Source organism: Anolis carolinensis, chromosome 2, assembly GCF_035594765.1.
Source record: "Anolis carolinensis isolate JA03-04 chromosome 2, rAnoCar3.1.pri, whole genome shotgun sequence".
Classification (NCBI taxonomy): Eukaryota; Metazoa; Chordata; class Lepidosauria; order Squamata; family Dactyloidae; genus Anolis; species Anolis carolinensis.
Window position 1 is genome coordinate 7,851,377 of NC_085842.1, and position 24,740 is coordinate 7,876,116.

The following is a 24,740-nucleotide window of genomic DNA, read 5'->3' on the forward strand; positions in this document are numbered from 1 at the left end:
TGCTTTAACGCACTTTGCCACCAGGGCTCCTTATTATTATTATTATTATTATTATTATTATTATTATGTGTAGAAGATAAGAAGGGAGGAGAGGCTGATTCGTCTCCCATGTCACACATGGGCGGGAGGATCAATAACAGTACAGGAAATCGATGAAGCAATTCAGAAATTAAAGACAGATAAATCCCTGGGCCCAGATGGCGATACAGCCACATACTACGAGAAGATGAAAGATGAAAAGGGGAGGAGCATGTGTTGTTCCATATCACTCCTCCTCCTCCTCTCACTTCGGACAACCTGGGGGGGGGAGGAGGGGGCGGGACCAGAGGGGAGGGAGGGGCGGGGCTTATTCCTCTCGGATGAGAGAGAGAGAGAGGGGGGGGCGCGATGGGAGCTGCGTGGGTGCTGCTGTTCTTGGTCCTGGTGTCCTGGGCCCCCCCGGGGGCCTCCTCCGCCGAGGAAGAGGGTAATGCCAGCCCCCCTCCCCCGCTGGGCTGCCTCCCCTCCCTCCCCTCCCCTTCCTTGCCCTCCGCCTCCTCCTCGCTGCCCCCTTTGGCCCCCCACTCACTCCCCTTGCCTTCCTCTTCTTTTGAAAGCGGCTGCTCAGTCCACTTCACTCCGCCGGGAAGGGAAGGGAAGAGGGGAAGGGGAAGGGAGGGGGGGCGGCAAGGGGCCGTGGGTCCTGCCTGGGGGTCGGCAGGGAGGGAGGGAGGGAGGGCCAGGTGCCTGTGGGGCCCGAGGAAGGAATGGGTCCCTTGCCAGGGCTGGGAGCCCTTCCTTCCCTCTTCCTTCCTTCCTTCCTTCCTTCCTTCCTTCCTTCCTTCCTTCCTTCCTTCCTTCCTTCCTTCCTTCCTTCCTTCCTTCCTTCCTTCCTTCCACCCTCCTTCCCTCCCTCCCTCCCTTCCACCCCCCTGCAGGCAGAGACCCCCCCTGGGAATCCGCCCCCCTGGTGCCACGAAGCCTGTGGGGGAGTGGGGGGGGGCTGCCCCCCACCCCAAGGTGCCCAACCTGGGGAAAGGACCCGAAGCCTCCCCCCCCCCCCCCACGGAGCAACAGGACCCAAAGCCCAGCATGGAAATGGGAGACGTGGGGCTTTTTTGATGGGGGGGGGGTGTACCTGTTTCTGGTTGTATTGGTATACCGCTCTATTTCCCCGGAGGAACTCAGGGCGGTTTACAATGCAGATAAAACATTCAATTACCAACATAGAACATGCAATGTGGCTAGACTAAAAGGATCAAGATATTACTATTTAAAACAACCAATGAATCACGTTTAAACTTCAGATCCAGCACTACTCCATTGGGTGAGAATTCCAGGGGGGGCCAAGACAGCTATTGGAAGTGACACAGGGCCGGGGAGTGGGCGGAGGGCAAAAGCTGGTGGCCGGGAAAGGGTCTGGGCTACTCAATTCCAAGGACTTCTGAGTAGTTATAGGAACGAGGGTAGTAAATGGTCTGATGTGGTTTGGGGGGGGGGGGGGGCGGGGTGAGTAAAGGGCAAGGCAGGGTCCTAGCTGGTGGCCAAAGCTGGGACTGCAACTAATCATTTCCAAAGGCCTGTTGGAACCCTGATGTTTCCAGGACCCTGTGGAGAGAGGAGAGTGGCAGGGCCTGTCTTATCTCTCTGGGGAGCGTGTTCCACAGACATGGAACGATATGGGCAGGGTGGTGCCCGGCCAGGCCAAAGACGTGTGGCTGATTCTTGCCACTCCTTGCAAAGCCTATCACGGGGCCAGCGATTGCCCCGGAGCCCAGGACAGGAGGCCAGCCCTCGTTCCCTGACTCTGCCTCCGCCTCCGCCCCCCTGTGGGCCTCCTGCCCCTTCTGCTCTGGAGGAAGCACCCGTTTCTGTGGGGAGGCCCCTCACGGGTCTCCTGGCTCTGTCTCCATCTCCAGGAAGCGTCCGTCCAACCGTCTCCACCCGCCTGGGGCGCCTGCGGGGGACACTGCTGAGCGTGGAGGGCGCCCCCGCCCCCGTCAAGGCCTTCCTGGGGGTCCCTTTCGCCAAGCCCCCCCTGGGCACCCTCCGCTTCGCCCCGCCTGAGCCGCCCGAGCCTTGGTCCCACCTGAGAGATGCCGCCTCCCAGCCCCCCATGTAAGGAGTGCACACACGGGTGGCCCCCTCTGGGCCTGAAATCCCCTTGCCCCCCCCCTCCCCTTACATGAGATGCGGCTCAAGGCTCCCAACCTTGGCCTGCGGAACAGGAGCCGGGTGGGTGGGTGGGTGGGTGGGCAGCAGGGCCAGGAATGCACACATTTGGGGGTGCCTTTGATGGGGACAGGTGAGACGTTTAGAGGGCAATGGGGGGCGGTTGGGGTCAAGCCAGCCCCTCATAAATATCTATTGGTAAGATCATGTGTGCTAAATTGGGAAAGAATACAACAACAAATTAAACTGAAGTATTATCCTGATCCCATGTTGCTGGACATCATGGAGCTACGTACCTGGACATAAAGGGAGGTAGTGCTTGTTTTCGTTGTTATCTTCCAAATGAGGAAACATGGCACAAGGCTGAGCTCCCTTCACCTGGTCAGCTGCCAAACTGGGAAAGGGGGGCCCTTGGGGGTCGCGCCAGGCCCTTGTGCCTTTGGGGCCGCTTCCTGTTTTCCAGGAGAAGGAGGTGAGGTTGTGTGACCCCTGCGTTCAGGTCTGGGAGCCCCTTTGGGAGGATCCATTCACAGGATGTCTCAAGGGAAGGAGAACTGAACGGATGAGCAGGGCAGTTCCTCCGGATGGAGAGAGGCCTCTCTTTAGGGTCCTCGGGGTTGCCCCACAGGAGAGACCGGGCCTGTTCTCTGCCATCCCAGAGGTACCATGGCTTCATGTGACAGGGAGGGAGATTTTGATGGAGCCTCAGCAGAAGAGCCTGGCCCACTCTGCAGGGAGCAAAACGGGGGGGGGGGGGGGGGGGAGGGGACTCCAGCGCTGCTGTGGGATTCTGTGGGGGGATGGCCTGGCCTGACTCACCCTGTCCCTTCTTGCCTGGTTTGCAAGGTGCCTCCAGGACGTGAGCTGGATGCAGGTGATGGCCCATGCGCTGAACATAGTGCCGCCCAATGTGTCTGCCTCTGAGGACTGCCTCTACCTCAACGTCTTCACGCCGGACACAGAGGCCAAGTTGCCGGTGAGGCAGGCGCTGCTCCCCTGGCCATCGCCATGGGTCACAACTGGTCCTTGGGGCATAATGTTGGGGGTTCTCTGTTTTGATCCTGCCCTTTGGCCCCAAAGACCTCCTCCCCCTCGGTCAGTTTAGGACCCTGCAGCCTTAGGGCTGAAGATGGCCAGGAGGGAAGGCCAATGTTTGGCCACGAGCCCCATCCTCCACCGTGCCCTATCCCTTCACAGGTGCTGGTCTCGATCCATGGTGGGGGCCTGATTGCGGGGTCTGCCTCCATGTACGATACACCTGCCCTCTCTGCTTTCGAGAACGTGGTGCTGGTGGTCCTTCAATACCGATTGGGGATCCCGGGCTTCTTCAGGTGAGGAATGCCTTTGACCGTTTCACTGGACAGTGGCCCGTTGTCTCCTTGGCCATTCACTTGCTTCAAATGTCTCTGAGGCCCCTTTCACGCGGCCCCTATATCCCGGTATCTGATTCCAGTTTATCTGCTTATCCCAGATTATATTGCAGAGGAGACTAATATAATCGAGTTCAAAGCAGATAACCTGGGATCAGATCCTGGGATAAAGGGCAGTGTGGACGGGCCTGAGAATGGCCTTCTTGTTGCTTTTTGCTTGACTGGCCAGAGTCAGCTCATTCTGATCTCAAAAGTGGTTGTAACAAAACAGCTGAGGCAAATCTCCAGATCTCCAGACTGTCTTCCTAACCCTTTCCCCGATGGAGTATTGCAATGAAATGGCCTGGTCACTCACTCACTCACTCACTCATGGGAGTCAAGTGCTGCTGGGTCGCTTGACCATCTCTCCTTCATGCCGCGTCTCTTCCAGCACCGGGTCCAAGGAGGCGCCTGGCAACTGGGGCTTGCTGGACCAGGTGGCAGCCCTCAGGTGGGTCCAGGAGAACATCGAGGCCTTCGGAGGAGACCCCACTTCGGTGACCATCATGGGAGAGTCGGCCGGAGGGTTCAGTGTGGGGGTCCAGGTGGGTCAAGGTCAGCCGCCGCACGGAAGTTGCCAGGGGCCATGGAGTTGGCCAGAGAGAAGACCCAGGGACTCCTGTTCTGGGGTGCCTCTGAGCCCTTTGGTCCTCCTCTACATCCTCTTCCTCCTCCTCCGTTTCCTCACCACGTTTAGTCAAAGGGGAATCTGAAACCAAAGTGCTGCTCTGTCTCAGCAACTACAGCAAATAATGTCTTGGGACCTTAACGACCAAAACAATCCCTTGCAGCGTAATTCAAGGCCCAGTCAGTTCCATGTGCCCAGAAGAGAAACTCCTGCATGCAATACATCTGGGCACAGATCCATTGAGGGATCTCCCATCCCAAGGGATCTCTCAATGTGTCAGCTTATCCCCCAGCAATTAATCCCATGGGGTGGGAGCCACTATTGCTGAAAGACACAAAATTCCTCCTTCCAGGGGTTTAGGTATGTTTTGGAAGGAGACGTCTACCAATACAATAACAGAAACTACAAAATAGCAAAGGCAAAGATGGCCACTTTCTCTGCAAGGACACATTGTGAGCCATTGTCATCTTGTTTTGCTTTATGTCTCAGGCTTGGGAGAGGAAATCAAGGGGCTCTAAGGCACAAGCCCACCTGCCCTTCCCTTGCCCCATTTTCTGTCCTTTTCCTGGTGCAGGTTTTGTCCCCATTGTCCAGGGGCCTTTTTCAGAGAGCCATCTCAGAGAGTGGAGTGGCCCTATTAAACATCCTTGCTGTGAAGGACCTCAGAGCCATGGTCCAGGTGAGTCCATGGGCCAGGTGGATCCATGGGACAGGCGTGGCTATGGCCTAGGTATGTTCTTAACTCAGGTGTGTCCATAGTCCAGATGAGTCCATGGCCCAGGTATGTTCATAACCCAGGTGAGTCCATGGGCCAGGTGGATCCATGGGACAGGCGTAGCTATGGTCCAGGTATGTTCATAACCCAGGTGAGTCCATGATCCAGTTGAGACTACAGCCCAGGTGTGTCCATGGCCCAGGTGTGTCTATGGCTCAGGTATGTTCATAACCCAGGTGTGTCCGTAACCCAGGTGAGACCATGGCCCAGTTGAGTGAGTCAGCAACCCTTCCAGGTGGGCATCAGGCTCTTACTGCTCTCCCACAAGGAGGAGGAGGAGGTCCGTCTTGCTGCCTTTGGGACACTTGGCAGTTCCTCCCCTCTTCCTGGCAGCAGGAATTAGGGGGGGGGGCACCTTTGCTTAAGAGGCGCATTGAGAGGTGGGTTGAATATGGAGCCTGTGCTGAGGACATCATCATGGGATGGGATTTAAAAACTCAAAGTCTCCACAGATGGGCTCTGTCCCTATTAGACACAAACCCCTGATTGTGACCGACGTGGTTTGAGGTGAGAACGAACCTGAAAACTAGGGTTTCCGTGCTGAGCAGGTGTCGGGGAATGAAACGTCCTGGCATCTATGGGCTTCTGCTGTCGCTTCCCATTGTCCACCGTGGTTGTTCTTGCTGTTTTGTCTTCTTAACGCATGAAGACAGTTGCCAATGTCTCTGGCTGCGAGAACAGCAGTCCAGCTGCCCTGGTGCGTTGCTTGAGGAGCAAAACGGAGGAGGAACTGGCTGCCCTGAACATCCAGCTGTGCCAGGTGAGAAGCCGGGAGCCCAAGAAGCCCACTCTGGACCCCACTTTCCATTATTTCCTTTGAGGGCAAAAGGGGGGGGCGGGTCTGTGGAGGTCACGGAAGGCAAAAAGCCTTCAAATTTCTGCCCATTTAATGGCCCCGAAACCCTTTCTACTCCCAACTCATGGCTCCTGAGGGTCCCTGCATATTTCTGGAGACAGCCCTGCAATAATAATAATAATAACAACAAGGACAAGAACAACAACAATGCTTTATTTATATTCTGTCCCCCCAAGGGGGCTCAGGTGCACAGTACACATACATGGCAAACATTCAATGCCGTTTGGACAGACAGGACAGAACAAAACAGACAGAAAGGAGGTGTGTTGTGTTCGAAGTCAGCTTCGGTGCCTTGTAGGTTGGGCTCGGGTTCAGCCATGGGGGTGCTGATGCTCCATTCTCTAAGACAAAGAGCCATCAGGACTTCCTCCTTCCTTTTGGTCACTGGCATTTTATGGTGTCCTGAAATACCTCCCCCTAATTTAGAGGACCCAAATTTTTCTACTCACAGCTCTAAGCTGTTTTCGAACTGCTTAGCTAAACAGTGAGCTGGGCTTGACAGTCGAGTGCTCACCCTGACCCGGGCTTCGAACCGTCCACCTTTCGGTTGGTAGAGCTTATTACTGCTGGTGATTAACCAGCGATGCTACAGCCTTGCCCAGCAAATCCAATCTCTCGGCTGCCCCACCAAAGCAGTCCCTTCTTCATTGGGCTTCCAATTTGTGAATGCTTCCAAAATTCCCAGCTTCGCTTCATGGGACTGCCTTGCAATTCATTTTAGGAAGAAATCACAAGTAATATATATATATATGTTTCAACCCAACAGGTCTTTGGATCAGCCCTTGCTGTGGTTGATGGGAAGTTACTTCCAAAGGCACCGGAGGAGTTGCTGGCTGCGAAAGAGTTCAGAAAAGTACCGTATCTGATTGGCATCAATAACCACGAATACGGATGGACTCTCCCTCAGGTGAGTGGGTCATTCACAGTTTTTACATTATCCTTATGTGTTGGGCTGGGGTTCAGATCCCTTCACTTGGCAACGGAAACCCACTGAGGCCCCTGGGCAAGTCACACTCTCCCAGCCCCGGAGGGGGGCAAGAACAAGACTCCTCTGAACAAACCGTGCTGAGAAAACCCTGGGATAGAATCATAGAGTTGGAAGAGACCATGTGAGCCATCTAGTCCAACCCCGTACCATGCAGGGAAACCACCTTAAGGCCTCCATAGACCAGAAAGGACTCAAAAGCACACAGACAACAATGATCTGAGGTGCTGATCACACAACCTGGTTCTACCGTAATGGTAGTGCATGTTGGAGAGTGTTCCCTGGTCAAAGTGGCCCCTGGTCAAAAAAAGGTTGGGAACCACTGATCTAAAGGCTGAGGCAAATTCTGCCTTTGCTTCAGCCTTATCGCGCCGCATCATGGCCCTCCTGCCACTGAGTTGCAGAGTCACTGGGAATGGAGTTGTTTTGCCTTGGAAATAGTCCTTTTCCCACGACGGTTCAGTGGCCACTGAGCGTGAATGTCTCCTTCCATTTTATTATGGAAACAGGCTCAGGTAACGATAATATTATATATATAGTTATACACTATTTTAAGTCTTTATCAACCAATCGTGTGTTGATAAATTGCCTCCTTCTCCTCCCGTTGCCGCTTGGGCTCCTTTACTCTCCCTTCGGCTTCTCCTTCCTCCCTTCCTTAGGCTGTAAATTGTAATTTTTTATTATTTGTAATCATCTTTTAGAGTTTATTGAAAAACCGCAAAACAGCAAATCCACAAAAAGTGATCCGTGAAGTAGTGAGGGAACTATATTTATATATACTATTCGTTTGTAGGAGCAAGTTTTAGAAAAAAACACTGAAGGAAATGACACCAAATTTGGCCACAAAACACATACTAATCCAAAGTATGTCTTTTACTCAAAAAAAAAAACAAAACCCTTAAAATATCAAGCAACCACTGGCCCATCAGATTGTGGCCAAAACCTGGGAAGGTTCTGGAAAAGATTGTGAATCAATTAAACCCCGCAAAACCATCCTATATCTATTTTTCACTTTCCCCCCTCCCTTTGCGGCCCAAATGGTATGCTCCCCTCTTTTCCCTTCACTTAGGGTTCACTTAGGCCTCTTTCACACTGCCTATAAAATACAGATCATCTGATTTGAACTGGATTATATGGCAGTGTAGACTCTAAGCCCTTCCACGCAGCTATATAACCCAGAATGCCAAGGCAGATAATCCAAAATTATCTTGAGTCCACACGGCCATATAATCCAGTTCAGAGTGGATTTTATACAGCTGTGTAGAAGGGGCCTCATACAATCCAGTTTTAAGCAGGTAACAGCTGCTCAGTTGCCTAGTCATCTCCGACTCTTGGTGACCTCATGGACCAGTCCACGCCAGAGCTCCCTGTCGGCCGTCACCGCCCCCAGTTCCTTCAAGGTCGAGCCAGTCACTTCAAGGATACCTTCCATCCATCTCGCCCTTGGTCGGCCTTTCTTCCTTTTTCCTTCCATTCCAAGTAAAACAAGCAGTCAAAGAAGAAGAACATGCCCTGGCAGAATATGTAAAGCAAAGTGAAGAACCTGCTTTGATTGACGTCAAAAATCAGAAACTCCTCAAAGCACAGCAGACAAAAAACCAGTACAAGAAAACCGCACTACAAACTAGAGCTGACAGATGGCACAACAAAACATTGCATGGAAAGTTCCTTGACAAAACTGAAGGAAAAGCTGAATAAGGAGAAGACCTGGCTATGGCTCACAAATGGGACCCTGAAGAAGGAGACAGAAGGCCTGATCCTGGCAGCCCAGGAGCAAGACATCAGGACAAAGGCAATTAATAATAATAATAATAATAATAATAATAATAATAGAAGACCTGGCTCTGGCTCACGAATGGGACCCTGAAGAAGGAGACAGAAGGCCTGATCCTTGCAGCCCAGGAGCAAGCCATCAGGACAAAGGCCATTAATAATAATAATAATAATAATAATAATAATAATAATAATAATAACCCTAACTGGGTGCCGTGCCAAAAGATCTCAGCCGGCATTTGGAAACAATAGACATTGACAAAATTACGATCTGCCAACTGCAAAAGGCCACCTTACTGGGATCTGCACGCATCATCCGAAAATACATCACACAGTCCTAGACACTTGGGAAGTGTTCGACTTGTGATTTTGTGATACGAAATCCAGCACGTCTATCTTGTTTGCTGTGTCATACAATAATAATAATAATAATAATAATAATAATAATAATAATAATAGAAGACCTGGCTGTGGCTCACGAATGGGACCCTGAAGAAGGAGACAGAAGGCCTGATCCTGGCAGCCCAGGAGCAAGACATCAGCACAAAGGCAATTAATAATAATAATAATAATAATAATAATAATAATAATAATAGAAGACCTGGCTGTGGCTCACGAATGGGACCCTGAAGAAGGAGACAGAAGGCCTGATCCTGGCAGCCCAGGAGCAAGCCATCAGGACAAAGGCAATTAATAATAATAATAATAATAATAATAATAATAATAATAATAATAATAATAGAAGACCTGGCTGTGGCTCACGAATGGGACCCTGAAGAAGGAGACAGAAGGCCTGATCCTGGCAGCCCAGGAGCAAGCCATCAGGACAAAGGCAATTAATAATAATAATAATAATAATAATAATAATAATAATAATAATAATAGAAGACCTGGCTGTGGCTCACGAATGGGACCCTGAAGAAGGAGACAGAAGGCCTGATCCTTGCAGCCCAGGAGCAAGCCATCAGGACAAAGGCAATTAATAATAATAATAATAATAATAATAATAATAATAATAATAATAGAAGACCTGGCTGTGGCTCACGAATGGGACCCTGAAGAAGGAGACAGAAGGCCTGATCCTTGCAGCCCAGGAGCAAGACATCAGGACAAAGGCAATTAATAATAATAATAATAATAATAATAATAATAATAATAGAAGACCTGGCTGTGGCTCACGAATGGGACCCTGAAGAAGGAGACAGAAGGCCTGATCCTGGCAGCCCAGGAGCAAGACATCAGGACAAAGGCAATTAAGGACAAGATCGAAAAATCAGCTGATGACCCAAAATGCAGACTTTGCAAGGAAGCTGACGAAACCATTGATCATATCCTCAGCTGCTGTAAAAAAATCGCACAGACAGACTACAGACAGAAGCACAACCATGTGACCCAAATGATCCATTGGAACTTATGCCTCAAGTACCACCTGCTAGCAGTAAAGAACTGGTGGGATCACAAACCTGCAAAAGTATTGGAAAATGAGCAGGCAAAGATACTGTGGGACTTTCGAATTCAGACTGACAAAGTTCTGGAACACAACACACCAGACATCACAGTTGTGGAAAAGAAAAAGGTTTGGATCATTGATGTTGCCATCCCAGGTAACAGTCGCATTGACGAAAAACAACAGGAAAAACTCAGCTGCTATCAGGACCTCAAGATTGAACTTCAAAGACTCTGGCAGAAACCAGTGCAGGAGGTCCCGGTGGTGATGGGCACACTGAGTGCCGTGCCAAAAGATCTCAGCCGGCATTTGGAAACAATAGACATTGACAAAATTACGATCTGCCAACTGCAAAAGGCCACCCTACTGGGATGTGCGCGCTGCTGCTCAGTTATTTAGTCGTCTCCAACTCTTCGTGACCACATGGACCAGTCCACGCCAGAGCTCCCTGTTGGCCGTCACTGCCCCCAGTTCCTTCAAGGTCAACCCAGTCACTTCAAGGATACCGTCCATCCATCTCGCCCTTGGTCGGCCTCTCTTCCTTCTTCCTTCCACTTTCCCCAGCATCACTCTCTTCTCCAAGCTTTCCTGTCTCCTCGTGATGTGGCCAAAATACTTCAGCTTTGCCTCTCATCTCCTTCCCTCCAGTGAGCAGCCATTGGGCATCATTTCCTGGAGGATGGACTGGGTGGATCTTCTTGCCAAGGTCCAAGGCACGCTCAGGATTTTCCTCCAGCACCAGAGTTCAAAAGCATCTATCTTCCTTCCTTCTCTCAGCCTTCCTTCTGGTCCAGCTCTCGCATCCATAAGTTACTACAGGGAATACCATTGCTTTGACTATGCGGACCTTCATTGCCAGTGTGATGTCTCTACTCTTCACTATTTTGTCAAAGTTGGCCATTGCTCTCCTCCCAAGAAGGAAACGTCTTCTGATTTCCTGGCTGCAGTGATCTTTGCACCTAGAAATATAAAGTCTGTCACAGCCTCCACGTTTTCTCCCTCTATTTGCCAGTTATCGATCGGTCTGGTTGCCATAATCTTGGTTTTCTTGATGTTTAACTGCAGCCCGGCTTTTGCACTTTCTTCTTCCATCTTGGTGATAAGGCTCCTTGGCTCCTCTTCGCTCTCAGCTTTCATCGAAGTAGTATCATCTGCATACCTAAGGTTGTTAATGTTTCTTCCAACAATTTTAACTCGACCTTAGAATCGTCAAGCCCCACATGTCGCATGATGTGTTCTGCGTACAAGTTGAATAGGGAGGGTGAGAGGATGCAGCCCTGATGTCCGCACTCCTTTCCCGATCTTGAACCAGTCTGTTCTTCCGTGACCTGTTCTGACTGTGGCTACTTGGTCTTTATACAGATTTCTCAGGAGACAGACAAGGGGACTTGGTCTCCCCAGACCACCAAGAACATGCCACAGTTTATTATGATCCACACAGTCGAAGGCTTTAGAATAGTCAATAAAGCAGAAGTAGATGTTTTTCTGAAGCTCCCTGGCTTCCTCCATTATCCAGCAGATATTGGCAATTTGGTCTCTGGTTCCTCTGCCTTTTCTGAACCCAGCTTGGACATCTGGCAACTCTCGCTCCATGTCTTGCTGGAGTCTGCCTTGCAGGATCTTGAGCATTACCTTACTGGTATGGGAAATAAGGGCCACTGTATGGAAGTTTGAGCATTCTTTAGCGTTTCCCTTTTTTGGTATGGGGATATAAATTGATTTTTTACAATCTGATGGCCAATCTTGTGTTTTCCATATTTGCTGGCATATGGCATACATCACCTTGACAGCATCCCCTTCCAAGATTTTAAACAACTCAGCTGGGATCCTGTCGTCTCCTGCTGCCTTGTTATTAGCAATGCTTCTTAAGGCCCATTTGACCTCAGATAACATAAGATTATAAATATATAATAAGTACTGTGGTGTAATATACAGATCAACATAATCTCTAAAATCAGGACAGTAAATAAAGAACAACACTCTGAAAACAGGGAATTCCAGACAGGAAACAACCAGAGCCAGCCAACACCTCCCAAAGGATTCCCCCAGGGGGGAGGCAGCCAGGCTTTGAAGCTGCAAGGCCATTAAATGCTAATCAAGGTGACTAATTTCAGCATTCATACTTGCCTCCAATAGACAACTTTCTCCCACCCTGGACATTATTCCACAGGTATATAAACCCCACTTGCCTGCCTGTTTCCTGCATAGGGGAATCCTCTGTTGGCCACCTTGAATAGCACTGAACAGCCTTGCAGCTTCAAACCCAGGCTGCTTCCTTCCTAGGGGATCCTCTGTTGGCCACCTTGAATAGCACTGAACAGCCTTGCAGCTTCAAACCCAGGCTGCTTCCTTCCTAGGGGATCCTCTGTTGGCCACCTTGAATAGCACTGAACAGCCTTGCAGCTTCAAACCCAGGCTGCTTCCTTCCTAGGGGATCCTCTGCTGGCCACCTTGAATAGCACTGAACAGCCTTGCAGCTTCAAACCCAGGCTGCTTCCTTCCTAGGGGATCCTCTGTTGGCCACCTTGAATAGCACTGAACAGCCTTGCAGCTTCAAACCCAGGCTGCTTCCTTCCTAGGGGATCCTCTGTTGGCCACCTTGAATAGCACTGAACAGCCTTGCAGCTTCAAACCCAGGCTGCTTCCTTCCTAGGGGATCCTCTGTTGGCCACCTTGAATAGCACTGAACAGCCTTGCAGCTTCAAACCCAGGCTGCTTCCTTCCTAGGGGATCCTCTGTTGGCCACCTTGAATAGCACTGAACAGCCTTGCAGCTTCAAACCCAGGCTGCTTCCTTCCTAGGGGATCCTCTGTTGGCCACCTTGAATAGCACTGAACAGCCTTGCAGCTTCAAACCCAGGCTGCTTCCTTCCTAGGGGATCCTCTGTTGGCCACCTTGAATAGCACTGAACAGCCTTGCAGCTTCAAACCCAGGCTGCTTCCTTCCTAGGGGATCCTCTGTTGGCCACCTTGAATAGCACTGAACAGCCTTGCAGCTTCAAACCCAGGCTGCTTCCTTCCTAGGGGATCCTCTGTTGGCCACCTTGAATAGCACTGAACAGCCTTGCAGCTTCAAACCCAGGCTGCTTCCTTCCTAGGGGATCCTCTGTTGGCCACCTTGAATAGCACTGAACAGCCTTGCAGCTTCAAACCCAGGCTGCTTCCTTCCTAGGGGATCCTCTGTTGGCCACCTTGAATAGCACTGAACAGCCTTGCAGCTTCAAACCCAGGCTGCTTCTCATTACTTTATTTTGCATGCAACCAGACTATGCCACAGCAACATGTGGCTGGGCATGGCAACTAAACTCAATAATAAACTTCATTTGTACCCACCCACCATCTCCCAAAGGGACTCAGGGTGGCTCACAAAGCACTCAAAGGTGAAAACACACGAAATACACACGGTGTAAAAACAATAACATAAAACAATAAACAACCAACATAAATCACCACAACTTCACAATGCCCCCTGGGACCCCACGATGCCTGGGTTACGTCTTTCGTAGTGCTGTTTATAAGAAACAGTCATGGCTTCCTTTCGTATGTTTTATGAATGCTCCCATTAAAAAATGCATAAGGATGTGAATGAACTATAACTCCTAACATTGTGAGTCAGTGCCCTATAAGCTGCAAAGCAGTATTCCAAGTTGGTCGGTTCTGTTTGCCAAGTTTGGTCCAGATCCGTCATTGCCGGGAGTCACAGGGTTCTCTGGAACTGGGAGCCATATTGGAAATCACACACAAACATAGATACATAACTAAACACATAGAGACACATCAACATGTTCTCACTTTTAATGTACATTATAGTCTCACTTATCCAACGTAAACGGGCCGGCAGAACGTTGGATAAGCGAATATGTTGGATAATGAGGGATTAAGGAAAAGCCTATTAAACATCAAATTAGGTTATGATTTTACAAATTAAGCACGTTAAACAACAAATTTGACAGAAAAAGTCGTTCAATGCACAGTAATGCTATGTAGTAATTACTGTATTTATGTATTTAGCACCAAAATATCACGATGTATTGAAAACATTGACTGCAAAAATGCGTTGGATAATCCAGAACGTTGGATAAGCGAGTCTTGGATAAGTGAGACGCTACTGTATATATAGATGAGTTCATGGTGGTCAAGAGTGGCCCCAGCAGATTGGAAGCAGGCAAATGCGTTCGGCAACCACTGGCCCATCAGATTGAGGCCAAAACCAGGAAGGTTCTGGAAAAGATTGTGAATCAATCCCTCGGTGGATGCTTAGGAAAAGCTGACTAGGAAGCCAGTGCAGGAGTGCAGGAAGCGTGATGTGTAAATTCACCCCGCCAGAGACCCATCTGACCGGCGGGAGCTCTCTGGGTTTGAGGCAGGGCCCCCGCTTATGAAGTGGATCCGAAAGGCATTGCGTGGAGGATTTCAGTTCCCAACGGAATATCGCATTTTCTCTCTCAGTCAGGTTTATTCGTTTCCATCACGGAGGTCATGGACCGGCAGGCGGTGACAGCTGCCTTCCAGGAATCGGCCCCCGTCCTGGTAAGAGGGCGCTTGTACCCTTCTCCTGGATGTAGGAATCATCAATCCCAGAGCGGGATAAGGAAGGGAGGGCGAGGTGGGAGATCTCCCTGAGAAGAGGGCGGTGGGCCCTGTCCCTGTCTGCAGCCGAGGCAACGGGGTCCCTGCACCTGCCCTTGGCACCAGGAGGCCCTTGGGAGCCCCTTGGGACACCCAGCGTGTGACGCCCGGCAGCGGAGAAGGGCAGTCCCTCCCGGAGGGCGCACGGAGGGCACCCAGCCTGGAAGGAGGGCACGGGCCTCCCCTCCCTCCTGCAGCCAATGCGTCAAGGGAACCCTGGGCAGGAGGGCAAAGCAGCCCCCCAGGCAGAATTGCGCCAAAGGGAGGCGCTCCCGTTTGAGGGTGCAGCGGGGACCCGTTCTGATGCCAAATGCTTCGGAAACAATTTCAGAAGCGCTGTATGAGGTATCCTGTAAAGCTCTCCAGAGTGACAAAGTGTTGTTTATCCATGGGAGAGGCTTTTCCAACTGTTACAATGGCAGGGATGTTCCTTTGTTCTCACATTATGGGAAGCAATGAGCATCTCTTGACAGCCTTGGAAACATCCCCCCAGGAAAGACAGCAGTCCAGGTTTCGGGGCTGAACAGACCAGTGTCCTCCTCCCGTGGCCCTTCCAGGGTTGGGGGCCCTTCCTGCCCCGCTCCCGCTCCCAAGTTCCTCCTCTCCGTCTCTCCTGGGGTGAAGGACGGAGACCTCTCCCTGGTCCTCTTCTCCGGGGGTCCTATTGCTGTGCCCCACACTGGCTGACCCCGGGGAAGCCTTTTCCCTTCCCGGGCTTTGTACCAACTCAAGCCCACTCCTCTCCCAAAGAATGATGGCTCCAGTCAGAGCCAACCCAATGTAAGCTCTTGCTTGTGGCGCATTGTCCCCGGGGGCGAGAAGAGCTAGGGCTCATTTGAGGCCTTCCTCGTTTGGTGAGGAGGGAGCCAATGGTCCCCCCCGCCACTACCGCCGCTGCCAAAGGTATGTGTGGGGCCTTGGGGGGGGCGCAATTTCGGGGGGGGGACGTGGCCACTAGGTTCGCCTACAAGGCGAAATTACCTAGGGCCGCTACTGGCTCCAGTGAGCACTCCCTTAAGCTGGCTCCCAAACAGGTTCCTGAGCCAGACTTGCTCACTGGCCTGCTGCTATGAGGACAGCTTCTGCTCCTCATTGTGCCTGGCAATGGGAGGCCAAAGGTGAAAGGGGTGAGGGACGGGGCCCGTGGGGTGGCTGGTGAGGCCTCCTCTTCTCTCTCTTCCCATAGAATATCCCAGTGGAGGCCACGCAGAGGGCTCTGAAGGAGTATGTGGGGGAGACGGAAGACCCCCGGGAACTACGGGCTCAGTTTCTGGATTACATGGGGGACGTCATGTTTCTCCTTCCTTCTGTTCGGACAGCTAGAGCTCATAGAGGTGAATTCGCACACAGAGCACATTGTTCTGCTGTGGCATTTGATGTTTGGGAGGGAATCTATCAGGCCGCATTGGGGGAGGGGCAAGGGCTGTGAGGAAATAGGTGCTTGAACTCCCTGAATGCCCTACAAAGGCGGTCCCCAAGGACCTGATCCCATTGGACCCCAAGGGGCAGAGAAGGTGCCTGGGGCCAGGCCTTGTGCCTCTGAGGACGTGGGACATCCCTCTCTGGGACGGGATCTCATCCAGGGATCAGGTCAAAGTAAGCTTCCACCTGTTTGTTTATGTGGTTTCTTCATAACTCCAGACAATGACTTCCCCTCTCTTTCTTTCTTTTAAAATTAGACTCTGGTGCCCCCGTCTACTTTTACCAATTCCAGCATCCCCCTTCCATCTTCAGAGACACAAGGCCGGTGTATGTCAAGGCCGACCACGTAGACCAAGTCATCTTCGTGTCGGGAACACCGCTCTTACGTAGCAAGGATTCCCCGCTTGGTGAGGCCGTGGCAAGGGAACGAGTGCCTTTGGGGTGGGAGCAGAGGTGGGAAGGTTTAGGGGTCTCTCTTCCGTGGTCAGCTTGAGAGGAGGCAACTAAACTGAATCACTGCTCAATTTCATGAAGGAACATTCAAGGATTGATAAGACATCAGCAAGCACAGTCTATGCAACGGGTCCCTTGACCAAGTCATTGGGCACAGGGGCTTCCAGCAGCCCCTTGATTGCCAAGGCCCCCCAAAGACTGGGGCTGAGTGCCTTGGGCCCCGCAGAGCCCAAGGGGCCCCTCCTGCCCTGCTCCAGAGCGGCCAGTGCCAAGGCCGGCCAGGCTGACCCTGTGCCCCACTGGCCCTGAACGGGGGCAAGCTCCTCTCCTGTTTCCTCCCCCAATCTGTGGGTCTCCCTTGGTCCCTCCCTTGGGCCCAGGTGAAGCGGGCACGGAGTGTCTGAGGGCGCCTTCCTTCTGGCCTTTGCAGGGGAATACACGGAGGAGGAGAAGCGGCTCAGCAAGACGATGATGAGATACTGGGCGAACTTTGCCCGCAGCGGGTGAGACTCCCTCTTGGCTCAAGGCTTCCGCTGTGATGTTGTGATTAGAGATGTGCGCGGTATTTGCCTCATTTTCATGTTTCTGTTTCGTATCGTCCATTCGGACGGCATAAAACAGAAAGACCCCCAGTGAAACAAAAACTTTGCCCGCAGTGGGTGAGGCTCCCTCTTGACTCGATGCTTCTGCTGTAATGTTGTGATTAGAGATGTGCACAGTATTTGTCTCATTTGTTTCATTCATGTTTCTGTTTCGTATCATCCATTCGGACGGCACCAAACAGAAAGACCTCCAATGAAACAAAAACATTTCCCGCAGCGGGTGAGGCTCCCTCTTGGCTCGATGCTTCTGCTCTGATGTTGTGATTACAGATGTGCACAGTATTTGTCTCATTTGTTTCATTCGTGTTTCTGTTTCGTATCGTCCATTCGGACGGCACCAAACAGAAAGACCTCCAACGAAACAAAAACTTTGCCCGCAGCGGGTGAGGCTCCCTCTTGGCTCGATGCTTCTGCTCTGATGTTGTGATTACAGATGTGCACAGTATTTGTCTCATTTGTTTCATTCGTGTTTCTGTTTCGTATCGTCCATTCGGACGGCACCAAACAGAAAGACCTCCAACGAAACAAAAACTTTGCCCGCAGCGGGTGAGGCTCCCTCTTGGCTCGATGCTTCTGCTCTGATGTTGTGATTACAGATGTGCACAGTATTTGTCTCATTTGTTTCATTCGTGTTTCTGTTTCGTATCGTCCATTCGGACGGCACCAAACAGAAAGACCTCCAACGAAACAAAAACTTTGCCCGCAGTGGGTGAGGCTCCCTCTTGGCTCAAGGCTTCCGCTGTGATGTTGTGATTAGAGATGTGCACAGTATTTGTCTCATTTGTTTCATTCGTGTTTCTGTTTCGTATCGTCCATTCGGACGGCACCAAACAGAAAGACCTCCAACGAAACAAAAACTTTGCCCGCAGCGGGTGAGGCTCCCTCTTGGCTCGATGCTTCTGCTCTGATGTTGTGATTACAGATGTGCACAGTATTTGTCTCATTTGTTTCATTCGTGTTTCTGTTTCGTATCGTCCATTCGGACGGCACCAAACAGAAAGACCTCCAACGAAACAAAAACTTTGTCCGCAGTGGGTGAGGCTCCCTCCTGGCTCGATGCTTCTGCTCTGATGTTGTGATTACAGATGTGCACAGTATTTGTCTCATTTGTTTCATTCGTGTTTCTGTTTCGTATCGTCCATTCGGACGGCACCAAACAGAAAGACCTCCAACGAAACAAAAACTTTGCCCGCAGTGGGTGAGGCTCCCTCTTGGCTCGATGCTTCTGCTGTGATGTTGTGATTAGAGATGTGCACAGTATTTGTCTCATTTGTTTCATTCGTGTTTCTGTTTCGTATCGTCCATTCGGACGGCACCAAACAGAAAGACCTCCAACGAAACAAAAACTTTGCCCGCAGTGGGTGAGGCTCCCTCTTGGCTCAAGGCTTCCGCTGTGATGTTGTGATTAGAGATGTGCACAGTATTTGTCTCATTTGTTTCATTCGTGTTTCTGTTTCGTATCGTCCATTCGGACGGCACCAAACAGAAAGACCTCCAACGAAACAAAAACTTTGCCCGCAGTGGGTGAGGCTCCCTCTTGGCTCGATGCTTCTGCTGTGATGTTGTGATTAGAGATGTGCACAGTATTTGTCTCATTTGTTTCATTCGTGTTTCTGTTTCGTATCGTCCATTCGGACGGCACCAAACAGAAAGACCTCCAACGAAACAAAAACTTTGCCCGCAGTGGGTGAGGCTCCCTCTTGGCTCGATGCTTCTGCTGTGATGTTGTGATTAGAGATGTGCACAGTATTTGTCTCATTTGTTTCATTCATGTTTCTGTTTCGTATTGTCCATTTGGACGGCACCAAACAGAAAGACCTCCAATGAAACTAACAAAATGAAGTTCAACAGGGACAAATGCAAGATACTTCACTTCGGCAGAAAAAATGGAAATCAAAGATACAGAATGGGGGACGATGCCTGGCTTGACAGCAGTGTGTGCGAAAAAGACCTTGGAGTCCTCGTGGACAACAAGTTAAACATGAGCCAACAATGTGATGCGGCTGCTAAAAAAGCCAATGGGATTCTGGCCTCATCAATAGGGGAATAGCTTCTAGATCCAGGGAAGTCATGCTCCCCCTTATTCTATTCTGCCTTGGTCAGACCACACCTGGAATACTGTGTCCAATTTTGGGCACCACAGTTGAAGGGAGATGTTGACAAGCTGGAAAGCGTCCAGAGGAGGGCGACTAAAATGATCAAGGGTCTGGAGAACAAGCCCTATGAGGAGCGGCTTAAAGAGCTGGGCATGTTTAATCTGCAGAAGAGAAGGCTGAGAGGAGACATGATAGCCATGTACAAATATGTGAAGGGAAGTCATAGGGAAGAGGGAGCAAGCTTGTTTTCTGCTGCCCTGCAGACTAGGACACGGAACAAGGGCTTCAAACTACAGGAAAGGAAGGAGATTCCACCTGAACATCAGGAAGAACTTCCTCACTGTGAGAGCTGTTCGACAGTGGAACTCTCTCCCCGGGGCCGTGGTGGAGGCTCCTTCCTTGGAGGCTTTTAAGCAGAGGCTGGATGGCCATCTGTCGGGGGTGCTTTGAATGCGATTTCCTGCTTCTTAGCAGGGGGTTGGACTAGATGGCCCATGTGGTCTCTTCCAACTCTACTATTCTATGATTCTATGATTCTATGAAACAAAAACATTTCCCGCAGTGGGTGAGGCTCCCTCTTGGCTCGATGCTTCTGCTGTGATGTTGTGATTAGAGATGTGCACAGTATTTGTCTCATTTGTTTCATTCGTGTTTCTGTTTCGTATTGTGCATTCGGATGGCACCAAACAGAAATACCTCCAACGAAACAAAAACTTTGCCCGCAGTGGGTGAGGCTCCCTCTTGACTCGATGCTTCTGCTGTGATGTTGTGATTAGAGATGTGCACAGTATTTGTCTCATTTGTTTCATTCATGTTTCTGTTTCGTATTGTCCATTCGGACGGCACCAAACAGAAAGACCTCCAATGAAACAAAAACATTTCCCGCAGCGGGTGAGGCTCCCTCTTGGCTCGATGCTTCTGCTCTGATGTTGTGATTACAGATGTGCACAGTATTTGTCTCATTTGTTTCATTCGTGTTTCTGTTTCGTATCGTCCATTCGGACGGCACCAAACAGAAAGACCTCCAACGAAACAAAAACTTTGCCCGCAGCGGGTGAGGCTCCCTCTTGGCTCGATGCTTCTGCTGTGATGTTGTGATTAGAGATGTGCACAGTATTTGTCTCATTTGTTTCATTCATGTTTCTGTTTCGTATTGTCCATTTGGACGGCACCAAACAGAAAGACCTCCAATGAAACTAACAAAATGAAGTTCAACAGGGACAAATGCAAGATACTTCACTTCGGCAGAAAAAATGGAAATCAAAGATACAGAATGGGGGACGATGCCTGGCTTGACAGCAGTGTGTGCGAAAAAGACCTTGGAGTCCTCGTGGACAACAAGTTAAACATGAGCCAACAATGTGATGCGGCTGCTAAAAAAGCCAATGGGATTCTGGCCTCATCAATAGGGGAATAGCTTCTAGATCCAGGGAAGTCATGCTCCCCCTTATTCTATTCTGCCTTGGTCAGACCACACCTGGAATACTGTGTCCAATTTTGGGCACCACAGTTGAAGGGAGATGTTGACAAGCTGGAAAGCGTCCAGAGGAGGGCGACTAAAATGATCAAGGGTCTGGAGAACAAGCCCTATGAGGAGCGGCTTAAAGAGCTGGGCATGTTTAGCCTGCAGAAGAGAAGGCTGAGAGGAGACATGATAGCCATGTACAAATATGTGAAGGGAAGTCATAGGGAAGAGGGAGCAAGCTTGTTTTCTGCTGCCCTGCAGACTAGGACACGGAACAATGGCTTCAAACTACAGGAAAGGAGATTCCACCTGAACATCAGGAAGAACTTCCTCACTGTGAGAAGGGCTGTTCGACAGTGGAACTCTCTCCCCGGGGCCGTGGTGGAGGCTCCTTCCTTGGAGGCTTTTAAGCAGAGGCTGGATGGCCATCTGTCGGGGGTGCTTTGAATGCGATTTCCTGCTTCTTAGCAGGGGGTTGGACTAGATGGCCCATGTGGTCTCTTCCAACTCTACTATTCTATGATTCTATGATTCTATGAAACAAAAACATTTCCCGCAGTGGGTGAGGCTCCCTCTTGGCTCGATGCTTCTGCTGTGATGTTGTGATTAGAGATGTGCACAGTATTTGTCTCATTTGTTTCATTCGTGTTTCTGTTTCGTATTGTGCATTCGGATGGCACCAAACAGAAATACCTCCAACGAAACAAAAACTTTGCCCGCAGTGGGTGAGGCTCCCTCTTGACTCGATGCTTCTGCTGTGATGTTGTGATTAGAGATGTGCACAGTATTTGTCTCATTTGTTTCATTCATGTTTCTGTTTCGTATTGTCCATTCGGACGGCACCAAACAGAAAGATCTCCAACGAAACAAAAACTTTGCCCGCAGCGGGTGAGGCTCCCTCTTGACTCGATGCTTCTGCTGTGATTCGCAAAGTTGTGCAAGGCCTCACCTCTTCCTTCCTCCGGTGCTTCCAGGAACCCAAACGGCCGAGGGCAGGTGAAGTGGCCCCGGTACGACCAGAAGGAGGGCTACCTGGAATTGGACCTGGAGCCAAGAGGAGCCCAGAAGCTGAAGCAGGACAAAGTCGACTTCTGGCTGAAGACCCTGCCTGAGCAGATGAGGGAGGAAACGACGAGAGGGAAAGACACACCAAGAGCTGTATGAAAGGAGAGGTGGCCACAGAGGAGAGCAGGGCACCTCCAGGGAGGAGGAAGCAGCTTCAGGAGCAGAGCAGTTGAGTTGCCTCTCCGTCTCAAGAAAGCAGAGCCTGGTGAATGTCATGGGGAAATCATTGGGGCCTTAGAATCCTAGAGTTGGAAGAGATCTAGTTGGCCATCTAGTCCAACCCCATTCTGGCAAGAGGCAGGGAAATTGCCTTCAAAGCACCCCTGACAGATGTCCATCCAGCCTTTGCTTATAAGAAGGGGCCTCCCTCCACCACACTCCCTCCAGGGCAGAGGAGAGAGTTCCACTGGTGAACAGCTCTCTCTCACTCACACACAGTCCGGAAGTTCTTCCTCATGTTCACGGAGGACTTCATCGCATTAAGGCAAAACTACAGGAAAGGAGATTCCACCTGAACATCAGGAAGAACTTCCTCACTGTGAGGGCTGTTCGGCAGTGGAACTCTCTCCCCCGGACAGTGGTGGAGGCTTCTTTTTAATAATAATAATAATAATAATAATAATAATAATAATAATAATAATAATAATAATAATTTTATTTATATCCCGCCTCCATCTCCCCGAAGGGGACTCGGGGCGGCTCACAACAAAATCAAAATACAAGCAATGATAAAATATGAAACATCAAAGGACAACAACAGAAACCAATAATAAAATATACACAATAGGCAAAAAAACACAACACAGAATTAAAACATCAAATTAAAAACAATGAGGTTGCAATAGTGGGTAAGCAAGGTGCACATTATGAGTAACAAATTCGTAAATAGATAAAGTGCAATAGAATAATTTAAGGTCACATTAGGTAGGGAGGAGTCCTGAATAATATCAAGCAATCAGGAATCAGGAGAAGAGCAACCAGTGCAAAAGGTCGAGGAGCATAACAATTGTGATGGAAAAAGGCGATCTTAACCAAAGGCCTGGGTGAAAAGCCAAGCTTTCAGACTCTTCCGAAACGCCATCAAGGTAGGAGCTTGCCCGATCTGAGCGAATTTGTCTACAAAATGGTGCGCGAACTCGCTGCACCGAGTTGCCGCGTCCTCGGGTGCCTCCCCACCCTCAGGAGGGTGGAGGAGCTCCCCGAGGACATGGAACAACTCCAATGGTCTATTAGTTGCAGACACTATGCGGGCAGTTGTGAAGGTCTTCCTGGCTGCTTCTTTGGAGGCTTTTAAGCAGAGGCTGGATGGCCATCTGTCGGGGGTGCTTTGAATGAGATTTTCCTGCTTCTTGCAGGGGGTTGGACTGGATGGCCCGTGAGGTCTCTTCCAACTCTAGGATTCTAGGATTCTATGATTCTAATTAAATGGATTAAAATGTTTTCCTGAGTAGAGCTCCATCTTCTTATGAAACGGAAGACTTGCTCACCCTCATCTCACTTCCATGCAACTCAGTATGGATCAGCATTCTCTGAGTTAATTTCTCATCACATTATAGTCCTGAGACCCCACCACCTATCCCCGCACATTATTTGTTGAAAGAAATCCTCCTCTCTATGAAAACTCAGCCTCCCTCCACACTAACGGGAGATCTGAGAAATTTCTGAGCATGCTCAGTTTGTCCCTTTGGGATGCTGATGAGAAGAGGGGAGGGAGGGAGGAAGAGGGATTAGGTATTTCCGTGTTACTTCTGGCTTGGGGAAAGGGGACAAACTCTGCAACTTAGCTCCATGTGCTCTGGGAACAAAAGTCATATACATGTATAATACTTTCATAATCATATACAAACAAATTACTAGGGGATGCTTGCATCATTGCAGAATTGCAGCCAGGCTTTGAGGTTGCAAGGCTATTCAATGCTGATCAAGGTAGCCAATGGCACTATTTCCACTTGCCTCTGATACGAGGGACCCCCCATCTACACTGCCATATAAACCATGCAATAAGTGAGGGAACACTGTATACAATATATTATTAGCATAGCACAAGATGAGTATTAGGGGAAAACCTTGACCGTTACCTATTGCAATATTATTATGCATTATTATATGTATATAGAATATATCATATTATTAGCATAGCACAAGATGAGTATTAGAGGGAAACCTTGACCGTTACCTATTACAATATTATTATGCATTATTATATGTATATAGAATATATCATATTATTAGCATAGCACAAGATGAGTATTAGGCAAACACCTTGACCTTTTACCCATTACAATATTATTATATGTATATACCCAAAGCAAGATTTTTGGTAGAATTAAAACAGTCTCCTGATACGATAAAGTTGGATGCCCAAGTCGGCGGATCCTCTGGATTAAGGGTGGTGCTGCTGAACGCCAGGTCTATCAATGGAAAATCGGCTATTATCCAGGATTTGATCCTGGATGAAAAAGCAGACCTGGTGTGCAAAACGGAGACCTGGTTGGACGAAGCGGGGGGGGGGGGGGGTTAATCTCACCCAGCTCTGTCCTCCCGGGTACTCCGTGCAGCACCAGCCAAGATCTGGAGGACGGGGAGGCGGGGTCGAAGTGGTCTATAAGGATTCCATCCCCCTGACCAGGTGTCCTATCCCACAGCCAACCTCATTCGAATGTCTCTACCTGAGAGTGAGTGGCCGGCACAGGTTAGGGATTCTGTTAGTGTACCGTCCACCCCGCTGCACTACAGTCTCCCTGCCTGAGCTACCGGGGGTGGTCTCGGGTCTGGCGTTGGAGTCCCAGCGCCTTTTGGTGCTGGGTGACTTCAATGTCCATGCGGAGGCCACCCTTTCAGGAGCGGCTCAGGACTTCATGGCCACCATGGCAGCCATGGGGCTGTCCCAAGTGGTATCTGGCCCCACACACAGTGCAGGACATACCTTGGACTTGGTTTTCTGTCAGGGATGGGAAGGTGATGGAGGTGTGGAGGAGCTGACCA

The 24,740-nt window shown here is 50.1% G+C and overlaps 1 protein-coding gene across 3 annotated transcripts; it reads left to right on the plus strand.

Moving 5' to 3' along the window:
- The first annotated feature begins 339 nt into the window (after positions 1-339).
- On the plus strand, positions 340-23,195 carry LOC100565018 (cocaine esterase). 3 transcript variants are annotated; one of them, XM_062973002.1, is made up of 13 exons: positions 340-466; positions 1,899-2,097; positions 2,998-3,127; positions 3,349-3,482; positions 3,952-4,105; positions 4,763-4,867; positions 5,613-5,723; positions 6,586-6,726; positions 14,473-14,553; positions 15,839-15,986; positions 16,332-16,481; positions 16,958-17,030; positions 21,665-23,195. In XM_062973002.1, the coding sequence occupies exons 1-13, from the start codon at positions 388-390 to the stop codon at positions 21,852-21,854; spliced, it is 1,695 nt and encodes a 564-aa protein (XP_062829072.1). In that variant the 5' UTR covers positions 340-387; the 3' UTR covers positions 21,855-23,195. The 3 variants fall into 3 exon arrangements, with proteins under 3 accessions (XP_062829072.1, XP_062829073.1, XP_062829074.1); XM_062973003.1 differs by lacking the exon at positions 4,763-4,867; XM_062973004.1 differs by lacking the exons at positions 340-466; positions 1,899-2,097 and adding an exon at positions 2,249-2,812.
- Positions 23,196-24,740: the final 1,545 nt, after the last annotated feature.